Source organism: Pempheris klunzingeri, chromosome 12 (assembly GCF_042242105.1).
Source record: "Pempheris klunzingeri isolate RE-2024b chromosome 12, fPemKlu1.hap1, whole genome shotgun sequence".
Lineage (NCBI taxonomy): Eukaryota > Metazoa > Chordata > Actinopteri > Acropomatiformes > Pempheridae > Pempheris > Pempheris klunzingeri.
In genome coordinates, this window is record NC_092023.1 from 10,899,487 (window position 1) to 10,915,404 (window position 15,918).

General features: G+C 44.6%; 1 protein-coding gene across 1 annotated transcript in view; it reads left to right on the plus strand.

Moving 5' to 3' along the window:
- Positions 1 to 15,564, plus strand: part of ccdc88ab (coiled-coil domain containing 88Ab) — a 60,110-nt gene extending 44,546 nt beyond the window's left edge. The window contains exons 18-37 of the mRNA XM_070840607.1: positions 133 to 315; positions 1,328 to 1,606; positions 1,782 to 1,906; positions 2,248 to 2,386; positions 3,001 to 3,177; positions 3,289 to 3,450; positions 4,881 to 5,158; positions 5,332 to 5,475; positions 5,626 to 5,812; positions 6,042 to 6,187; positions 6,389 to 6,481; positions 6,893 to 7,095; positions 7,475 to 7,522; positions 9,500 to 9,577; positions 11,117 to 11,356; positions 11,627 to 11,680; positions 12,590 to 12,676; positions 13,345 to 13,434; positions 13,950 to 14,230; positions 14,542 to 15,564. Coding sequence (XP_070696708.1) covers positions 133 to 315; positions 1,328 to 1,606; positions 1,782 to 1,906; positions 2,248 to 2,386; positions 3,001 to 3,177; positions 3,289 to 3,450; positions 4,881 to 5,158; positions 5,332 to 5,475; positions 5,626 to 5,812; positions 6,042 to 6,187; positions 6,389 to 6,481; positions 6,893 to 7,095; positions 7,475 to 7,522; positions 9,500 to 9,577; positions 11,117 to 11,356; positions 11,627 to 11,680; positions 12,590 to 12,676; positions 13,345 to 13,434; positions 13,950 to 14,230; positions 14,542 to 15,462 — 3,915 coding nt within the window. The 3' untranslated portion in view covers positions 15,463 to 15,564. The remainder of the gene's footprint in view (positions 1 to 132; positions 316 to 1,327; positions 1,607 to 1,781; positions 1,907 to 2,247; positions 2,387 to 3,000; positions 3,178 to 3,288; positions 3,451 to 4,880; positions 5,159 to 5,331; positions 5,476 to 5,625; positions 5,813 to 6,041; positions 6,188 to 6,388; positions 6,482 to 6,892; positions 7,096 to 7,474; positions 7,523 to 9,499; positions 9,578 to 11,116; positions 11,357 to 11,626; positions 11,681 to 12,589; positions 12,677 to 13,344; positions 13,435 to 13,949; positions 14,231 to 14,541) is intronic.
- The last annotated feature ends 354 nt before the right edge of the window (positions 15,565 to 15,918 follow it).

Sequence of the window (15,918 nt, forward strand, 5' to 3'; positions counted from 1 at the left end):
TTGTAATTGACTATCACCAACTCGTACTTTTACAGGTAAGTTTCAGGGGATCTGGCATATAACGGCGTCAGGGAACGGCACAACTAGTTCATGGATGCTTTTAATATCCTAATCTGGCTTGTCCTCTCCCAGGTGAGCTACCAGGGCCTAGATACAGAGAACCAGCGCCTGCAGAAGGCTTTGGAAAACAGCAGCAAGAAGATTCAGCAGTTGGAGTCAGAGCTGCAAGAGGTGGAGGCTGAGAATCAAACCCTCCAGCGCAACCTGGAGGAGCTCAAGATCTCTAGTAAACGGCTGGAGCAGCTGGAGCAGGAGGTAGGCAGAAAAACAAAACATTATATTCATATACATATATATAGTTATACATGCATTCATTCCATACCAGTAAAAATGTGTGGGAAATGTGGGAAATGACAGCCTGAAAAAAACAAACTGAGACAGTGTTTAGAAATCAGCTACATTTTTGGACTGCACTTCCCTCTGGAGCAGAACAGGTACAACATCAAGTCCCAAGTGGATGATGCTTTGCATTCATCTGCACAGCACAAGTGCAGGCTGGAAATTTGCATGAAAGCAACACAAACAAACATGGAGGAGATTCACAGAATGGGGTGATTCCAAACTGAAGAAGAATTCAGACCAGCCAAGACAAAATGGGAAGCTTGTACCTAAAAGAGGCTCCACTTCTGTCGCATGGAGGTGTTTTGGGTATGAAAAGTCTGACACGGACCCGAAAAATCGTATAGATGCAAAATATGCCGCAGACCGGTCCCCACACCACCAACCTCTTTCATCACCTACTCAAGAGTCACGTGTACACATATATAGAAAATGTGCTTTATCATGATATGTTTCATTATCTGGATATAAAAGGACCTTTACCAGGATATGAGGTTTTGGTCATATAATCGCACATCCCTAGCTGTAGGAGGTTAACTGACACAGCCTCAGTAGCTTTTTTTGGAAAGGACTGATTCTGCCTGGCAGAATGGGGTCAATCAGATTGGCCCAAAAATTGTAAATTGGAGGCAGACTAAAGTAGTATTTGTGATACAGCAGGCTCAAATGTATGTTCAATACACAACATTTTTAAATGTGTTCTTTGGCACTTGAGCGGAACTGCCACTCTTTTAGTTTATTCTGATAAAATTACAGCATGTTTCCCAGCAGTTGGATTATCCTAGATTATTTGACAAAATTGATTACTGGCCCTTTGAGTTTATCTGTGTCCACTTTTAGCCAAACATGCGTTTATGAGGCATTTAGACCAGAAGTAATCCCATCAACTGATGTTTTATCCGTCTGCTCTCCATTATGTGCCCCCCAGAACAAGTCTCTGGAGCAGGAAAGCTCCCAGCTAGAGAAAGACAAGAAGCTTCTGGAGAAGGAGAACAAGCGGCTGAGGCAGCAGGCCGAGATCCGCGACTCGAAGCTGGATGATAGCAACCAGCGGATCTCCTCCTTGGAGAAAGAGAATCGGACCATGGGCAAGGAGATGATCTTCTTCAGGGACTCCTGCACGAGAGTCAAAGACCTGGAGAGAGAGAACAAGGAGCTGGTCAAACAGGCCTCCATCGACAAGAAGACCCTCATCACGCTCAGAGAGGTAAGAATAGCCCGAACAGTGTAGAATATCTGCAGATATTAGTTTTTGTCCAACGTGTCCTGATACTAAGCTTCACATGCTTCCACTATCCTTTATCTTCATTAATAGTTACTTGTGAATAAATGGAAGGTGGCATCAAGTTTAAGAGTTACTCTGTGTGCCTATGTGTGTTTAGGAGCTTGTGAGTGAGAAGCTGCGGACTCAGCAGATGAATAATGATCTGGAGAAACTGACCCACGAACTGGAGAAAATTGGACTGAACAAGGAAAGGCTGCTGCATGATGAGAGCTCTGACGACAGGTATCATCCCACGAACACACTCACACAAGCCACGGAACAAAAGTTATTAAGTCCATCATCTTGGGATCAGAATCATTAAAAGTGATCAGTATCAATAAATTGATTGAGTCCTTTGCAGAATTATCCAGTGGGAGATTTTTTTAGCCACTATCTCCCCCACTCACTTCACTCTTTCCAAGCAGTCAGCTGGCCATGCTATGTTGTGGCTATGACAGGGATGCATTGTCTGTATTTAGGATTACAAATGTGTGATCGCACATGTGTGGAGACACACACACACACACACACACACACACACACACACACAGACAGAGAGAGCTAACTTGAATATATAATTTCAGGTTTAAGCTCCTGGAAACCAAACTGGAGTCGACTCTGAAATCATCACTGGAGATTAAAGAGGAGAAGATCGCCGCCCTAGAGGCCAGACTGCAGGAGTCCTCGAACCTCAACCAGCAACTTCGCCAGGAGCTCAAGACGGTCAGTAACACATTCATACACAGATTTTAAACATAGAAATATTTGCTCAGACATACAGCATTTTGGATGCGTTGCATAGAGATGAGTAGCTCAACCATAACACAGAAGACCCAGTATATAAAACCAGTTCCACAAACGCTCACCTACCACAAAGCGCCCATCTCCACTTGAGAACAGCATGTCCCAAAATCCATCCCCTGCAGTCTAAAAGACCAAAAACACTGAAAACACTGAGGGCTTCTCAAGGCTGATACATTATTTATTCATCCACTCTCCCACCTCTATCGCCAGTTTATCTATTCATGAGGCTGCAGAAGTGAAAAAAGTAGAGTGGTTTCCTTTTGGGAGGCGTTGTGTTTTGAACTTGCTGACACAAATCAGATCCAAAGCTAAAGGGTTGTGTGGAATAAATTGAGGCATCTGTTGATAAAGCTGTGAAACTGTAACAGATCCTGTCTGGTGTTACTTTGTTATATCATATTCGACCAGTTTTTATTGAGTATTTTTATAGTCTTGGATTTAATTTATGTTGAAGGAATTTGATTTTGTTGTACTGAAGGAGCACAAAAAAAAAAACTTAAAGTCATGCGTTAACTCATGTGTCTCTCCTCCAGGTGAAGAAAAACTACGAGGCGCTGCGTCAAAGGGAGGAGGAGGAGAGGATGGTGCAGAACTCATCGCCTCGGGGAGGGGAGGACCCTCAGGCTGTCAGTAAATGGGAGAAAGAGAGCCACGAAGCCACCAGGGAACTGCTGAAAGTCAAAGACAGACTCATTGAGGTGGAGAGGAATGTAAGTTAGCACAATATCAGGATGGCTTTTGTGACACACACACACTTTAGGGTTATGCGCTCTTCTCTGAATGTATTTGCATATGTCTTATATCGTGTGTGTTTTTCGCAGAATGCCACGCTGCAGGCTGAAAAGGCGGCCTTGAGGAGCCAGCTCAAGCAGCTGGAGACTCAAAGCTCCAACCTGCAGGCTCAGATAGTGGCCGTGCAGAGACAGACTGCCTCTTTGCAGGAGAACAATACGACACTGCAGACGCAGAACGCCAAGCTGCAGGTAGTACCACACAGCAGGTGACAAAACAATCTCACCCCAAGGTCCCTTTAGTCTCTGTGATGGAGCTTTCGATTATATTGCACAATCTTTATCAGCAGATGCAATTGTAATGTCATTTTAAAAAAAAATTTTATTGGATATTTTGCGTTTTAACTCCATTTCAAGGATGATTATATGATTATCAGCATGATATCATTGTTTTACAAATTTTACTTTTACAGCCCAAAATGAAAAAAAATTGCTTTACAGTATCTACAGCACACCAAACTCTCCATCCTTAGACCCTCTATTCAGATAGATAAACTTCTCCAAAACATACCTGATTTTTACAACATATATACACTAAAAACTTATATTGATGCATATATAATTCTGAACTATGTATAATGTATGTCTATGTATAAAATAGATATTATTATACTGGGGTCATCAAATTGCCCAGTAGAATCAGATAGTAGAAAACATAAAATGCTTCCTGAAGTATGATACTGTATTTGCTGCAATGCAACAATTCTGTATTTTAACACAAAATACAAGGCTGCCCAGCCTGCTTTCATCATTGCTCTGTTTGTACTGTCGCCTGGTCAGGCTGCTTAGCTCCCTAGATTTAGACCTGTACTCCCTGTTTGGCTGCAATTCAAACCCTTCTTATGGGCGACGGGATTTACACAGACCATACAGAAGCTTCTAGCTGTCTGTGTGGGTGTTTGTGTCCCTTCATGTGTCTGGGTTGTGTGTATGTGGGTAAGTGTGTGTGTGTGTGTGTGTGCACACTGTAGGTAAAAAGGTGCTCCAGAAAGTGTGTCAGCAGCAGGTCAGAACATGTGTTTGTCAGCGTGTGAATACACACAGTAGTCATGACTAGCGAGGGATGTGAGACTAGGAAACCACTGTGACCACAAAGGAAACATGAAAAGAAACAGTTTATCTGCTGGTGCTTTTTTGATAGAGCTCATAGTGATGGGGGGGGGGACAACAAAGCAAATGGAGACACAGTGCCCCCTACAGACGAAAACAGCAACAACCCCTACTTACTTGGCCTTCATGAACTTTGGCTTCATGAGCTCAGTAGTCCTCATGGACCACAGTAGAAATGATCTTAGAGTGTATATTAATGACAAATAGTTGAGCTGTCAAATCTCACACTCCCTACAATTCAATGTTTCCTTCCTCCACTTTCCTCTTCTTGTCTGACTCCTTATTCCCTCCCAAATTCTCCCATAAACCTTATTGTAATCTCTTTTCCCACCCATATCGTTCCTTTCCCTTTCTCTTCTGTCTCTTTTTTTTCTCTCATCTTTGTGCTCCAGTTGTGTTTATTTTTACAATTCCTTTCCATCCTCATCTGTCCCTCTGTTATTCTTCTCCCCTTTCACACTGTCTTACCAAATCCATGTGTAATTTCTCTCCCTCTCCGTCTGCTCTTTTAGGTGGAGAACTCCACCCTGAGCTCTCGGAGCGCAGCCCTCATGGCCCAGAACGCCCAGCTGCAGAGCCAGCAGAGCTGCGTGGAGGGCGAGCGCGAGGGAGCTCTGAGGGAGAAAGAGGAGCTGAGGTCCACATACGAGCTGCTCCTCCGTGATCACGAGAAGCTGGCGGCGCTCCATGAGAGGCAGGCGGTGGAGTATGAAACGCTGATCGGAAAGCATGGGGGCCTGAAGAGCTCTCACAAGAGCCTGGAGCAGCAGCACAGGGACCTGGAGGACAAGTGAGACGGGGTTTCAGAGTATTGAATAGACACATGATTAATTACAGTTAAAGTCTCACTCATGACTTTATGAACTCCTTTGATATACGTGCTTTGTATTCCTTCCTGTTGGATTTAGCATCTTTCTTTAAAAACCGTTCAGTGAGTTATATAATGCTTTTTCATGTGTGAAGGTACAAGAAGCTCCTGCAGAGGAAAGGGGAGCTGGAAGAGCTGGAGAAAAATCTGAAGGAGCAGCAGGAAAAAATGGCACTGGAGAACCAAACGCATCAGGACACAGCTGACCAGTGTAGACTGCTCAAAGAGGAGAATGACAGGTCAGATCAGCTTGTATCAGCACATGTAAATAACATGTGAACAGAGCGACCTTTTAAACATTTTTAAAAAATATCTCTATGGACTAAGAAAAGCTCCTTTTACACGCACAAGTGTCTGTATATTGAGGAGTCCCTCTGCTCTCTCCTCAGACTGAATACTGCTCATCGCCAGCTGATGAAGGACAACGAGAACCTCCAGCTGGACCATAAGAACATAAAGAGCCAGCTGAACGGCGCCAAGCTGGAGCAGACAAGGCTGGAGGCTGAGTTCTCGAAGCTGAAGGAGCAGTACCAGCAACTGGACATCACCTCCACCAAGCTCACCAACCAGTGTGAGGTGAGGAAGACTCGCACATCTCCTCCCTTCCCCTGTCTGTACCTGGGGGTTTCCCAATATGAGTTTGTTTGCCAGTTTAAAGCCAGCTGGCTGGTTTACACCTCTTTAATGTGTCACCTTTATAGAGACAACTTCTTAAACCAGCTGTGTCATGTGTGATTTACCCCTTTAATGTATCGTATTTGTTGTTAAGGCAGGTGTCTGAGCATCTCTTTGATATGTGTGTTAGTTGTTGAGCCAGCTGAAAGGAAACCTGGAGGAGGAGAATCGTCACCTGTTGGACCAGATCCAGACGCTGATGCTACAGAATCGCACTCTGCTGGAGCAGACCATGGAAAGCAAGGACCTGTTCCACGTAGAGCAAAGACAATACATGTAAACCCCTGATGATATGTGTTCTTAAACCGGACAGCAAAAATGCTGAATTGGTCTTTGTCTGCAATTATTTTTGATATGACATCAATTGATTCAATAATGGGACATTCAGAATAAAGTTGGTTGCCTTTATATTGGCACTGTATGTAATTTCACTCTTGCCTGTCTTACTGGATCATCTTTCGTGTCTTTGCTAATCAGAGACAAGCTGAATGAGCTGAGGAGACAGAAAGAGAAGCTGGAGGAGAAGATCATGGACCAGTACAAGTTCTACGACCCCTCACCTCCACGCAGGTAAAAATCGACTTCGTCTAGTCACATGATTTCAAAAAATATTTAGCAAAAAAATCACTTGGCCATGACAAGTGTAACACCTCAATTTAAAAAAGGCTCACACTTCAATCAGAGCATGATAGAAACCTGAGATGTTCAGAATTCTGTTTGCTTGTTCTTGTTGCCTCATGAGTCTGAGGCAGAGGTTAGGCAGAAAACGCTCATGCTGCAGCCTCAGGAAGGGATGCATCAAATATTTATGGTCTGCAGAGCTTTAAACAGCTGTGTAAGCATCATCTTTGAGAAGATTTATGAGGCTTTATGATATTTACGAGATGAAGTCTTTAGAGCACACACGGAACAAATCACACAATTATCCCACCTTCACGATGGTGTCTTTGTCTCACTCTCTGCCTCGTTCCTCATTTGTAGGCGGGGCAACTGGATCACTTTGAAGATGAGGAAGTTCATCAAGCCAAAGAGCCGGGAGAGGATGCGCTCTCTCACGCTGACTCCCTCTCGCTCAGAGTCTGGCGACGGTTTCCTGACCTTTCCCCATGACAGCCAGGACAGCTCGTCCATAGGCTCTGGCTCCAACTCGCTGGATGACACACTTACACAAAAGAGGAGCAGCAGTGAGTACAAAGGAAACACCTGTACACACACAGACGTAGACCCAAGAATCAAAATCAGCGTAGTTACAGTTTCATGACTGAAGGAACATGTCTTGGCAGCATATACTATAACATTTCATACACAAATGGACACAAATGTACATGCAAGTAAAGCATTTAGCACAGTTTTCCAGTTAGTTCCATTTGATGCTGATTACTCTTTGACAGACACATAATCATACACCCACTTACCCACTTAAAGTCACAAAACCTTCTTCGCTTAGCGTGTGTGTGTGTGTGTGTGGAGGTTTATACGGTAGTGTGTTGGTTGAGCGATTGAATGGGTCTTTCCTCCCCTAACTGCTCCTTTGCTTCTTTATCTCTCTCTCTCTCTGCGAAGGGAGGAGAGGGCAGCAGTCCCATGCCCAAGGGCAGGGGTCCACCAATGGTATGCTGCGGATTGGGCGGGTGGGCGGGGTTTGTGACCCGACTGTCACGTCTCTCAGGGCATGTTTTCGTGAGTCCATTGTCCGTGTCACTCGGCTGTCCTAGAGGTTACGGTTGAGCTGCGCAGCACCACAAGGTTGACTCTGACTCTCAGACCTGGTTCAAGAAGTGGATGCATTTCCTGTGTTTGGAACAACAGAGGGAGCGCTTGATATCTGTAACCTGATCTATGATACCAGACTTATGGAAATATCTTTTTGTGTATTTAGTTACACTAAAAACCCCACAGAATTAACAATTAAGGTGTACACCCGCGGCCCCAGATGGAACTGTGTGAACTCTTTTAAAAAATGAAAAAAATAAAGTGGTGTGTGTGGAGTTACAAAAAAAAAGGAAAAAAGTGAGCTTACCAGACCCCTGTTGTCTGCTCCCCATCTGTGCTTGAAGCTCAAGGTTTTCGATTCGATTGCCATGTTACATCGATCTTTTAACAGTGTTCAGGCATCAATTTGAATCAAGCGCATCTCATGTGGTTCAAATATTGGAAAAGACTTCAGCTATATTTTGTCCCAGGTCCAGTTCACTCTGAGCTTCTCCTCCAACAGGCTCATTAGCTCTCAGTTAGTCACGTCAACCTGCTGATCTGTGCAGATCACCTGTAAATAATGAAGAAAGGCCCTCTATCGTAGCATCCAAACTATTAAAAGGTGCAATGCATTGTGGTTGACTTCCAGTCAAATTGGTAGAGGATATGGAATCAAAAATACAGGTTGCTCATAGGCTAGAAGGTTTACATGCCTCTGGATTAAACTGCAACGTTGTGGAAAGTGAAAGTTTATGTATTGTTTAAAACCAAGAAGCTATAGCCGGTATAAATAAACTTGTATAATGAGCGAATCAGTACAGTTTTTTTTTACACCAGTGAAGAAATGAAGGACCACAGAAATGTGTGGATAACACAGACATTAAAGTAATGTATTTCTTTTAATTAAATTTAAAGCGAGCAGCAAACACTAAAAAATGAGGAAAAAGAAGCCTTTAGCGGTCATTTAGTAAAACTAAAATTACAACAAATAAATACATGTGAATAACAGAATAGTTGTAAAGCATCAAGACTTGAACCAAAGATATTACACAGTCAAAATATGCAATGATAAAGTTTGTGTCTATGAAAACACTCCTCCCTGATGCTGTTGACCTCCCCTTTGACCTTTTCACTCTCCTGATTGCACCCTTTAATATTCGTCATCCTCTGTGTTTCATGTAGGTGTGGTAACGTGTTGACAGTTGTGTTGTTGTGTACAGAATGTGATGCTTTAAAACCGGTTGCAGAATACAACACTCGTGACCATTGACATGAGAGCGATTGTGTGTGTGTTGTGTGCAGATAGGATGTGCGTGTACGTATTCGCATAATGTGTCCACATTTTTGTATTTGTCTCTATAATGCGTCTTTGTACCGAAGTCTGCCCTTAAAAGTATTACTCAGGTTTTCTAAAAGCCAGTTGGAGGCATTTCAGTCCACCCAAAAAGCAATTTGACAAGTATTTTATTTGAAAATTAGAAACATAATAAAATATGTAATAATCTGTTTTGATTCACAATACAAAACATCTGTATGTTTTTGTATAGAAATTGTTTTCAGCTCATTAACTTCTAGCATTGCTCACATATTTAAGTATTTCCTCCAAGTACCAAGAAGTGAGTGTATTTGCGTAGATTAAAATACACCTGATGATAAATCAAACAGGCTTTGTAATAATATGACCCGTTGTTGTCTGTTGTCCAGTTGAGTGTCCAGGGGCTCAGCTCTGTCTCTGCATCTCTCCCCTGGCTCTCTTTGTGAAAACGTTAACCACATCCCTCTGTTTTGCCCCTTTTTTCTTTTGTTTTCTTTTCCTCCACCTCCCTCGGGCTTGTTCTGTCGCTCTCTCTCCCCTGTCTGTCTGTCTGTCTGTCTCTGGCTGCGCTCTGACAGCTATAAAAAGGTTGCCTTTCATGAGGAACAGATCCAAGGACAAAGACAAGGTCAAGGCCATCTACCGGCGCTCCATGTGTAAGACCTCCGTTAGCCGCCACGCTAGCCTTCCTCCACCTCCTCTCCCTCTCATCGCCACACTAGGAGAAACAAAGAAGGGGCAGACGCTGATTTCAGGGAGACTGCAGTGTGGGGGTGTGACAGTGACAGCACGTCAGTTTCACGTTTCAGTCACCGCTCTTAAATCCACTCAGGCCCACAGTCTTTCATTTGTTTCCCATTTAATATTTAAAGAGTTTATGTATTTCACAGTGTTAATGCTATCAAGATTTACCAAAGATGTGTTAGTCATCGTACCCCCATGCTGCGTCTGGTGACATCAGTGACCTGTCCTTTCATCATTTTTTCCTAGTAACCCCAACCCTCCGTCACCTCTCCGCCCTGCGTCTGCCGCCTCCGCTCCCTCCTGTAGAGTATCTGCTCTAAGGCTCTTAGGGTTTATCAGCTCTCACCAGTGTAGTGCCACTTTGTTCTCACTATTAGCAGATGAATGAATAACACAAACGTCACTAACCCCCTGAAAAAGAAAAGCCTAATGCCTTATACAGTTTCATCTTGTTCTGAGTGCCATCTCCCGGTTTAGTGATTGTGGGAGTCACCATGCAACGGGCAACTTATCGGGCAGCTTTTGTCATGTGCTCTCTAGTTTCATTTTTTTGTGTTTGCCGAATGAAAGGCTGTGTGTGTGTGTGAGGGTGAGAGAGTGGGAGAGACTGTGGGTTTGCCTTTCATGCGCCTGTGGTGTGTTTGCTGCCATCTTTGATTACAGCATGACAAAAGAAAATCACCGACCGCCTGATCGCCGCCACTCTCACTCACCATGGAGGACTTGAAATGGAGCCTTTACAGTCTTTCTTTCTCTCTTAATCTGTCTCTCTCTCTTTCTCTCATCTGTCTCACTCTCTCTCCTCCTCTGTCAGTGTGCTGCATTTCAGATCTTATTCTGCTGACATGGACTTGCCTTGTTCTGACTGCCTCTGATATTTCGTGTACCGCACGGCTGCTCGGAGCAGCTCTGCATGCCTTCATGCTTCTCCACTGTTTCATACAGCTCCGTAAACAAAGTGCATAAAGACAGTGGCCTCTTAGGGTGATGTATCATCTGTCCTAAAAAGTATCTGGCTGAGATGAACCAGGAAGCAAATGATGACAAACCATGCAGCTGCCATCTTTATGCACTCATAATATTGTATGCTTGCATGTTAATTTATTATCAAATATTGTGATGGACCTAATAGTAATTTGGTTGAGACCTTGCTAACAAGGGCAGTTCTCAGGCATCTATAGAAACCACTGATTGGAGAGATTCATCAAGGCTTAAGCAACTTTTAGCAACCTGTAGGACTTGTTGCTAGTAATTGTTGCTAAAGTTTGTACCATTTTGCATCCCCAAGTCAGTGTGGTGAGGGGTGGTACAAAATGTAGAATGTAGGAACAGTCTGAAGTATATGGATTTCTTTAAATTATTTTGTCTACTAAATCTGGGTCATGACATGAGGAGAGATGAGATGTAATAAAATGTATTCTAATTTTGAATCCCTCTGTCCGTCCATTCAGCCATGAATGACCTACTGCAGACCATGGCAGTGGTGGGCGGCCCAGAGGGCCAGTGGGCGGCCAGCATCGACAACCTGGACGGCGCAGAGGCCGGAGATGCCGGCATGACGGGCAGATCCAGGCGCAGCAGTCAGCGCATGAAGGAGCTCGCGCTTTCCACCAACGCCATCGACTGTGCCGCACTCACCCTGCCCTCTGCAGGGCACAGCAGGGCTATGAAGCACCGGCTTCAGGTCAAAGGTCGGGATGCTCATTTTAATTGTGTAATTTAGGGGAAACACCGGCATTTTAAGAATCTGACACTTTCTTTTTTCTGGGTTTCTGCTTTACTAAGCATTTCAGGTAAAGGATTCAGATCCAGATATGTTTGGTGTCTATTTTGACCCTATTAGCATCCATATTTATTGGACTGGACTTATCTAAGTGAAGATTCATATGAAAATTGCAAAGTACTGTCGGATCAGAGTGAAAAAAGCAGCTGTAGCATCACTCTGTTCCATATCTCAACAGATAACGCTTCCTGTGAGGATGTTGCCGGCACCTCAGATGACCCCAAGAGTCAAGGTAAGATTTGACATGAAATCGGCATCGAATTGCAGATGTGTTACATGAAAAGAAATAGTATGCAGCAGCCTCTCAGCACCAGCCGGGAATCGGGAGGCCTCTCAAATGAGGAACAAGAAAAGACAGAATAGCCCTCAAAAAGCAGGTCATGTTCTCAGCAGTCCCACTGCTAATCTTTGGGCTGCCTTCCTGCACTTCGATTAAGCCTGATCTACACTTGGAAAAGCAATTTTAGTGGAGAGCAATAGAGAGAGAGAGAGATCAGCCTCCATTGAAAGTAGGATTGACTCTAATTCAGGCTTTAGGACGTTATCCAGGGCAGTTAATCTGCGGCCATGCAACTATTCATCAGTTCTGTGCCGCTCTAATGTAGATGACCCAGTTGTTAAACAGCCACCAAACAACTGACATACATTCCTAGCACTTAAGCTAGATCTGCACCCTATTGGCAACACCTTTAGTCTCTTATTATGTACTGTGTTAATGCACCAGACGCACTGCTACTTAGCATCAAAATACGACCTGTAACCTTTAGTCCAGACGGGTCATTCAGCTGGTTCCACCGGGCACTGGCGTCGCATTAGTGGGAAACCTGGAATACTACTCAGCTGATGAGTTCCCAGAATGTACTAATAAAACAAATCGTTATGAGATGCATGTCCCAGTGCGTCTCCATAATGGCTGGAGAAATCAGACATCAACTCTCAATTACACGGCGGAAACTTCTTATAATGTATCAGCCATTAGGTCATCTTCCAGAGTTATTGATTTATTTTTTTTAAAAAGCAACCCTCATGGCCGCCAACACATTTCTTTAATGTTTCAAACCAATGAGTAGTGTGATGTCATGTATCACATCCAGGCTGTGTTGGGTTCTGTGTGTGTATGTGAATGTATGTGTTTTATCAGGCCTGCAGGTGTATAGCAGTGCTCTGGCTCTGTTTCCTTCTCCTGTTGAGCCGAGCGTTATGTGCAGAGTGCCCTGTAACATCTGTAGTAAGTGACCACTACTCGGCACTGAATCCCACCCTGGGCTGGTTTCCTAGACATAATAAGAACCTTGTCGATAATCAGCAATCTAATTGTTCATTTTAAATTCTAATTCGGTGTCACACATGTCCTGAAAACCAGTTTGAAATGATTTCACGGTCCCTGGCTCCCAGCTGAGACTATCCTTACAAACACAGTCAACAGCAAGGTCACATTGTCACCTCTCCTTTTCTTTTCTTTCTTTTTCCTCCTCCTCTATTCCTCCTCCTCAGTTTCATACAGAACACACATCCTCCCATGTCTTCTGTTTATTACTAATTTGCTCTCTTACTTCTATCATCCTCTGTTATTCAGTTATGTTTCCCCTTTTTTCTCTAAGGTGGGTTTGTCCTCGATTTTAGACGTCCCTGCCCTCTCCGTCAGTAGTTGCTTTGTTTTATTGACTGGACATATTGTGGCTGCAGCCTGGCACTGAGCCACCTTTCCTGTCCCTCTGCCTGTCATGTGCCATCTGCTGCCCCAGCAGGAGACGCTCTGTCAAACTGTTAGCGCACACCTACGTGTTACTCTTTGAGTTAGTGCATGTTTGTGTGGATACACGTTAAGTGTTTATATATCTGTATATCCTAACTGTGTGTATGTGTGCGCGTCTTCCCTCTTGTCCCTTACACCAGCCTCCAGACCCTCCAGTCTCCATAGCAACAGGACCACCAGTAGTAATAGTAACAATAACTCCCACCTCTCTTCTCCTCTGGAGGGCAAAGGTATGCTCCTCCTTCCCTTACCCCCCCACCTCTCTCTTCCTCCTCTCGACTCACCACTCTCGCCTTCCTTTCTTTTTCTTTCATGAATTTAATTAAACCTATTTCGACGTGTCCTCATGTAAAAATTGCAGTTTGAGTCAGTTTGAGTTTTGTTTTTTTTCTCCTGTTCAAAATCAACACATTAGGATGATCCAGTGCCCTTTTAAAAGAACATTTAGTGTCTTTTCTTTCACTGACAGTGAAGATTCATTCATTAAAAAATGAATAAAGGGGAGATAGATGAAGTCTTTCTTTTGTCAGAGAGCTTTAACACGTTTCACTTATAAAGACCTTAGATCTCACACAGCAAAAGCAAATAACAAAGAAGTGAATTACTTTGCTTATTTTGCTTTAAAATGAACTTATTTACCATATATTGTGAAATTGTAGGCAGCGCAGTAGAATAGCGGTTTATTAATATTACTGGAGTTTGTAGCGGTGAATGATAAAAGTCAATAAAGATCCCCCTCCCACAGGCACGCTGAATGGCAGCATCAGCAGGCCTCACAGTGAGAGCAGCGGAGAGTTCAGCCTGAGTTTGGACCAGGAGGTGTGGTCCAGCAGCGGCAGCAGCCCCGTCCAGCAGCCCGTCTCCTCACGCTCCTCACACCAGAGCCCCCTGCAGCTGCGCAGGTCCCTTGACCCGTCTACCACTGCAGGCAGCCCCGGTCAGACCCAGATCAGGAAGACGGGACCCGAAGCCAACGAGGTGCTTTCCCTGCAGCAGTTCCTGGATGAGGGCATTGATCCTGCAGAGGTGAGGCACCCAGACAGAGTTACAATAGATGTGATGCTGCTGTTCTGTCCTTGTTTGATTAAAACCTGCAGATGATGTAGTTCAAGCTCTTATGGAAATAAATATTTTCCCAGTTATGACTGATCATGATACATTTTTGAAATAGTATGTTCATTCATTTTCAGAGTCATTTTAGCTCTAAATCAATTCTTCTGACTAAATGATTGTCAATGATTTTCAGGAAGACATGATAATACTTTCATATGCACATACTGGATTATGTTTTTAATGGTACTATACTTAACACTATATGTTTGCTCTGTCTTCTGCAGTCTGGCAGTCAGGAGAACCTCACTGTAGACTCTCCTCGCCTCTCCACTTCTTCTGAGCATGTGCAGAAGGAACGCACTTCTTCCATAAAGGGCCGCGGCATACTGCGCTCCGCCAGTGGGAAAGCGGCGCCAGTCAGCTCCGATCGCCCACCGAGGTCCGCTGGACAACCAGGTCGTCCAACCCTGCGCAAGGCGGAGAGCACCCGTGTGAGAGGCTCTGTCCCGCTGCGCTCCAGCCTATCGTCGCAGGGCAAAGCCACGTCAGTCTCCGAACGCCTCGACTCGGCTTCCTCCACGCTGCCCCGGGCCAGCAGTGTCATCTCCACCGCAGAGGGCACCACGCGGCGCACCAGCATCCACGACCTGCTCTCAAAGGACAACCGGCAGCCCGTGTCCGTCGACGCTGCACCTCCCGTCGCTTCCACCAAGGCTGGGGTACGCTCCCAGCCTACACCCAGTGAGTACTACCCCAACAGCACCAACCTAAAGGGAACCCTTACCACCACCACCACCCCTCTGCCCAAGTCACTCAGCTTACCTTGCCATAGCTTGGATGATCCTGACCTCTCCACCCTTGAGTCTTTCCTCGGCCCTTCCTTCACTGTAGAGTCAGTGTTCATGGACTCCATCTTTAGCGAGTCGGCGGGCAAAAACCTCCCCTTCCTGTCTCTAAACCCCACCCTAGTCAGCAACATCAGTGGGCCTCCCGTCACTAATAAAACACACCCTCCTCCTATCCCGAACCACAGCTCCACCCAAAACCGGGCCCCTCAAAGCCAACCAAATGGCCAGGTGAGATCCAGCCCAGCAAGTGTGAAAGAGTATAACGAGGGGGTAGATCCCAACCGTTTGAATAATTCGGACCAGTCTCTGAGCCCAGAGGACAACCAGTCTCTGTGGTACGAGTACGGGTGTGTGTGAATGACAGGGAGGTTCTGGCTCGCTGATCGTTCAACCAGACTTGACTTATAGAGAGAAGAATGAAAGAATAAGCGACACATCCTCCTCCTCTGCATGTATTTATTAGAGCACTATCTCTCTCTGTGTGGTGTATTTGTTTTGTTCTTTTCTGTTTGCCATGGTGCTGACTGGTTAAACCCTGTTTTGGTTTTCTTTTTTTTTTTTTTTGTCTTGTTCATTTCTCTGAGGTGGGACTTTGAATGTTCTTCCGTCCAACAGCTTTATTACCATATTGTTTCCCATCAGATCTGTTTCACTGGCTAACACTACTATTATCTGCTGTTTGGGGTTTACGCATCACAGTTAAGGCTCAGTATTTCTGATTATAGTTTCAATCTTAAAGTAGAGTGAGTATGAATATTGAAGATTCAGTAAATCTGTCACCAGGATCCAGAACATCTCAATGTCTCTGCACGC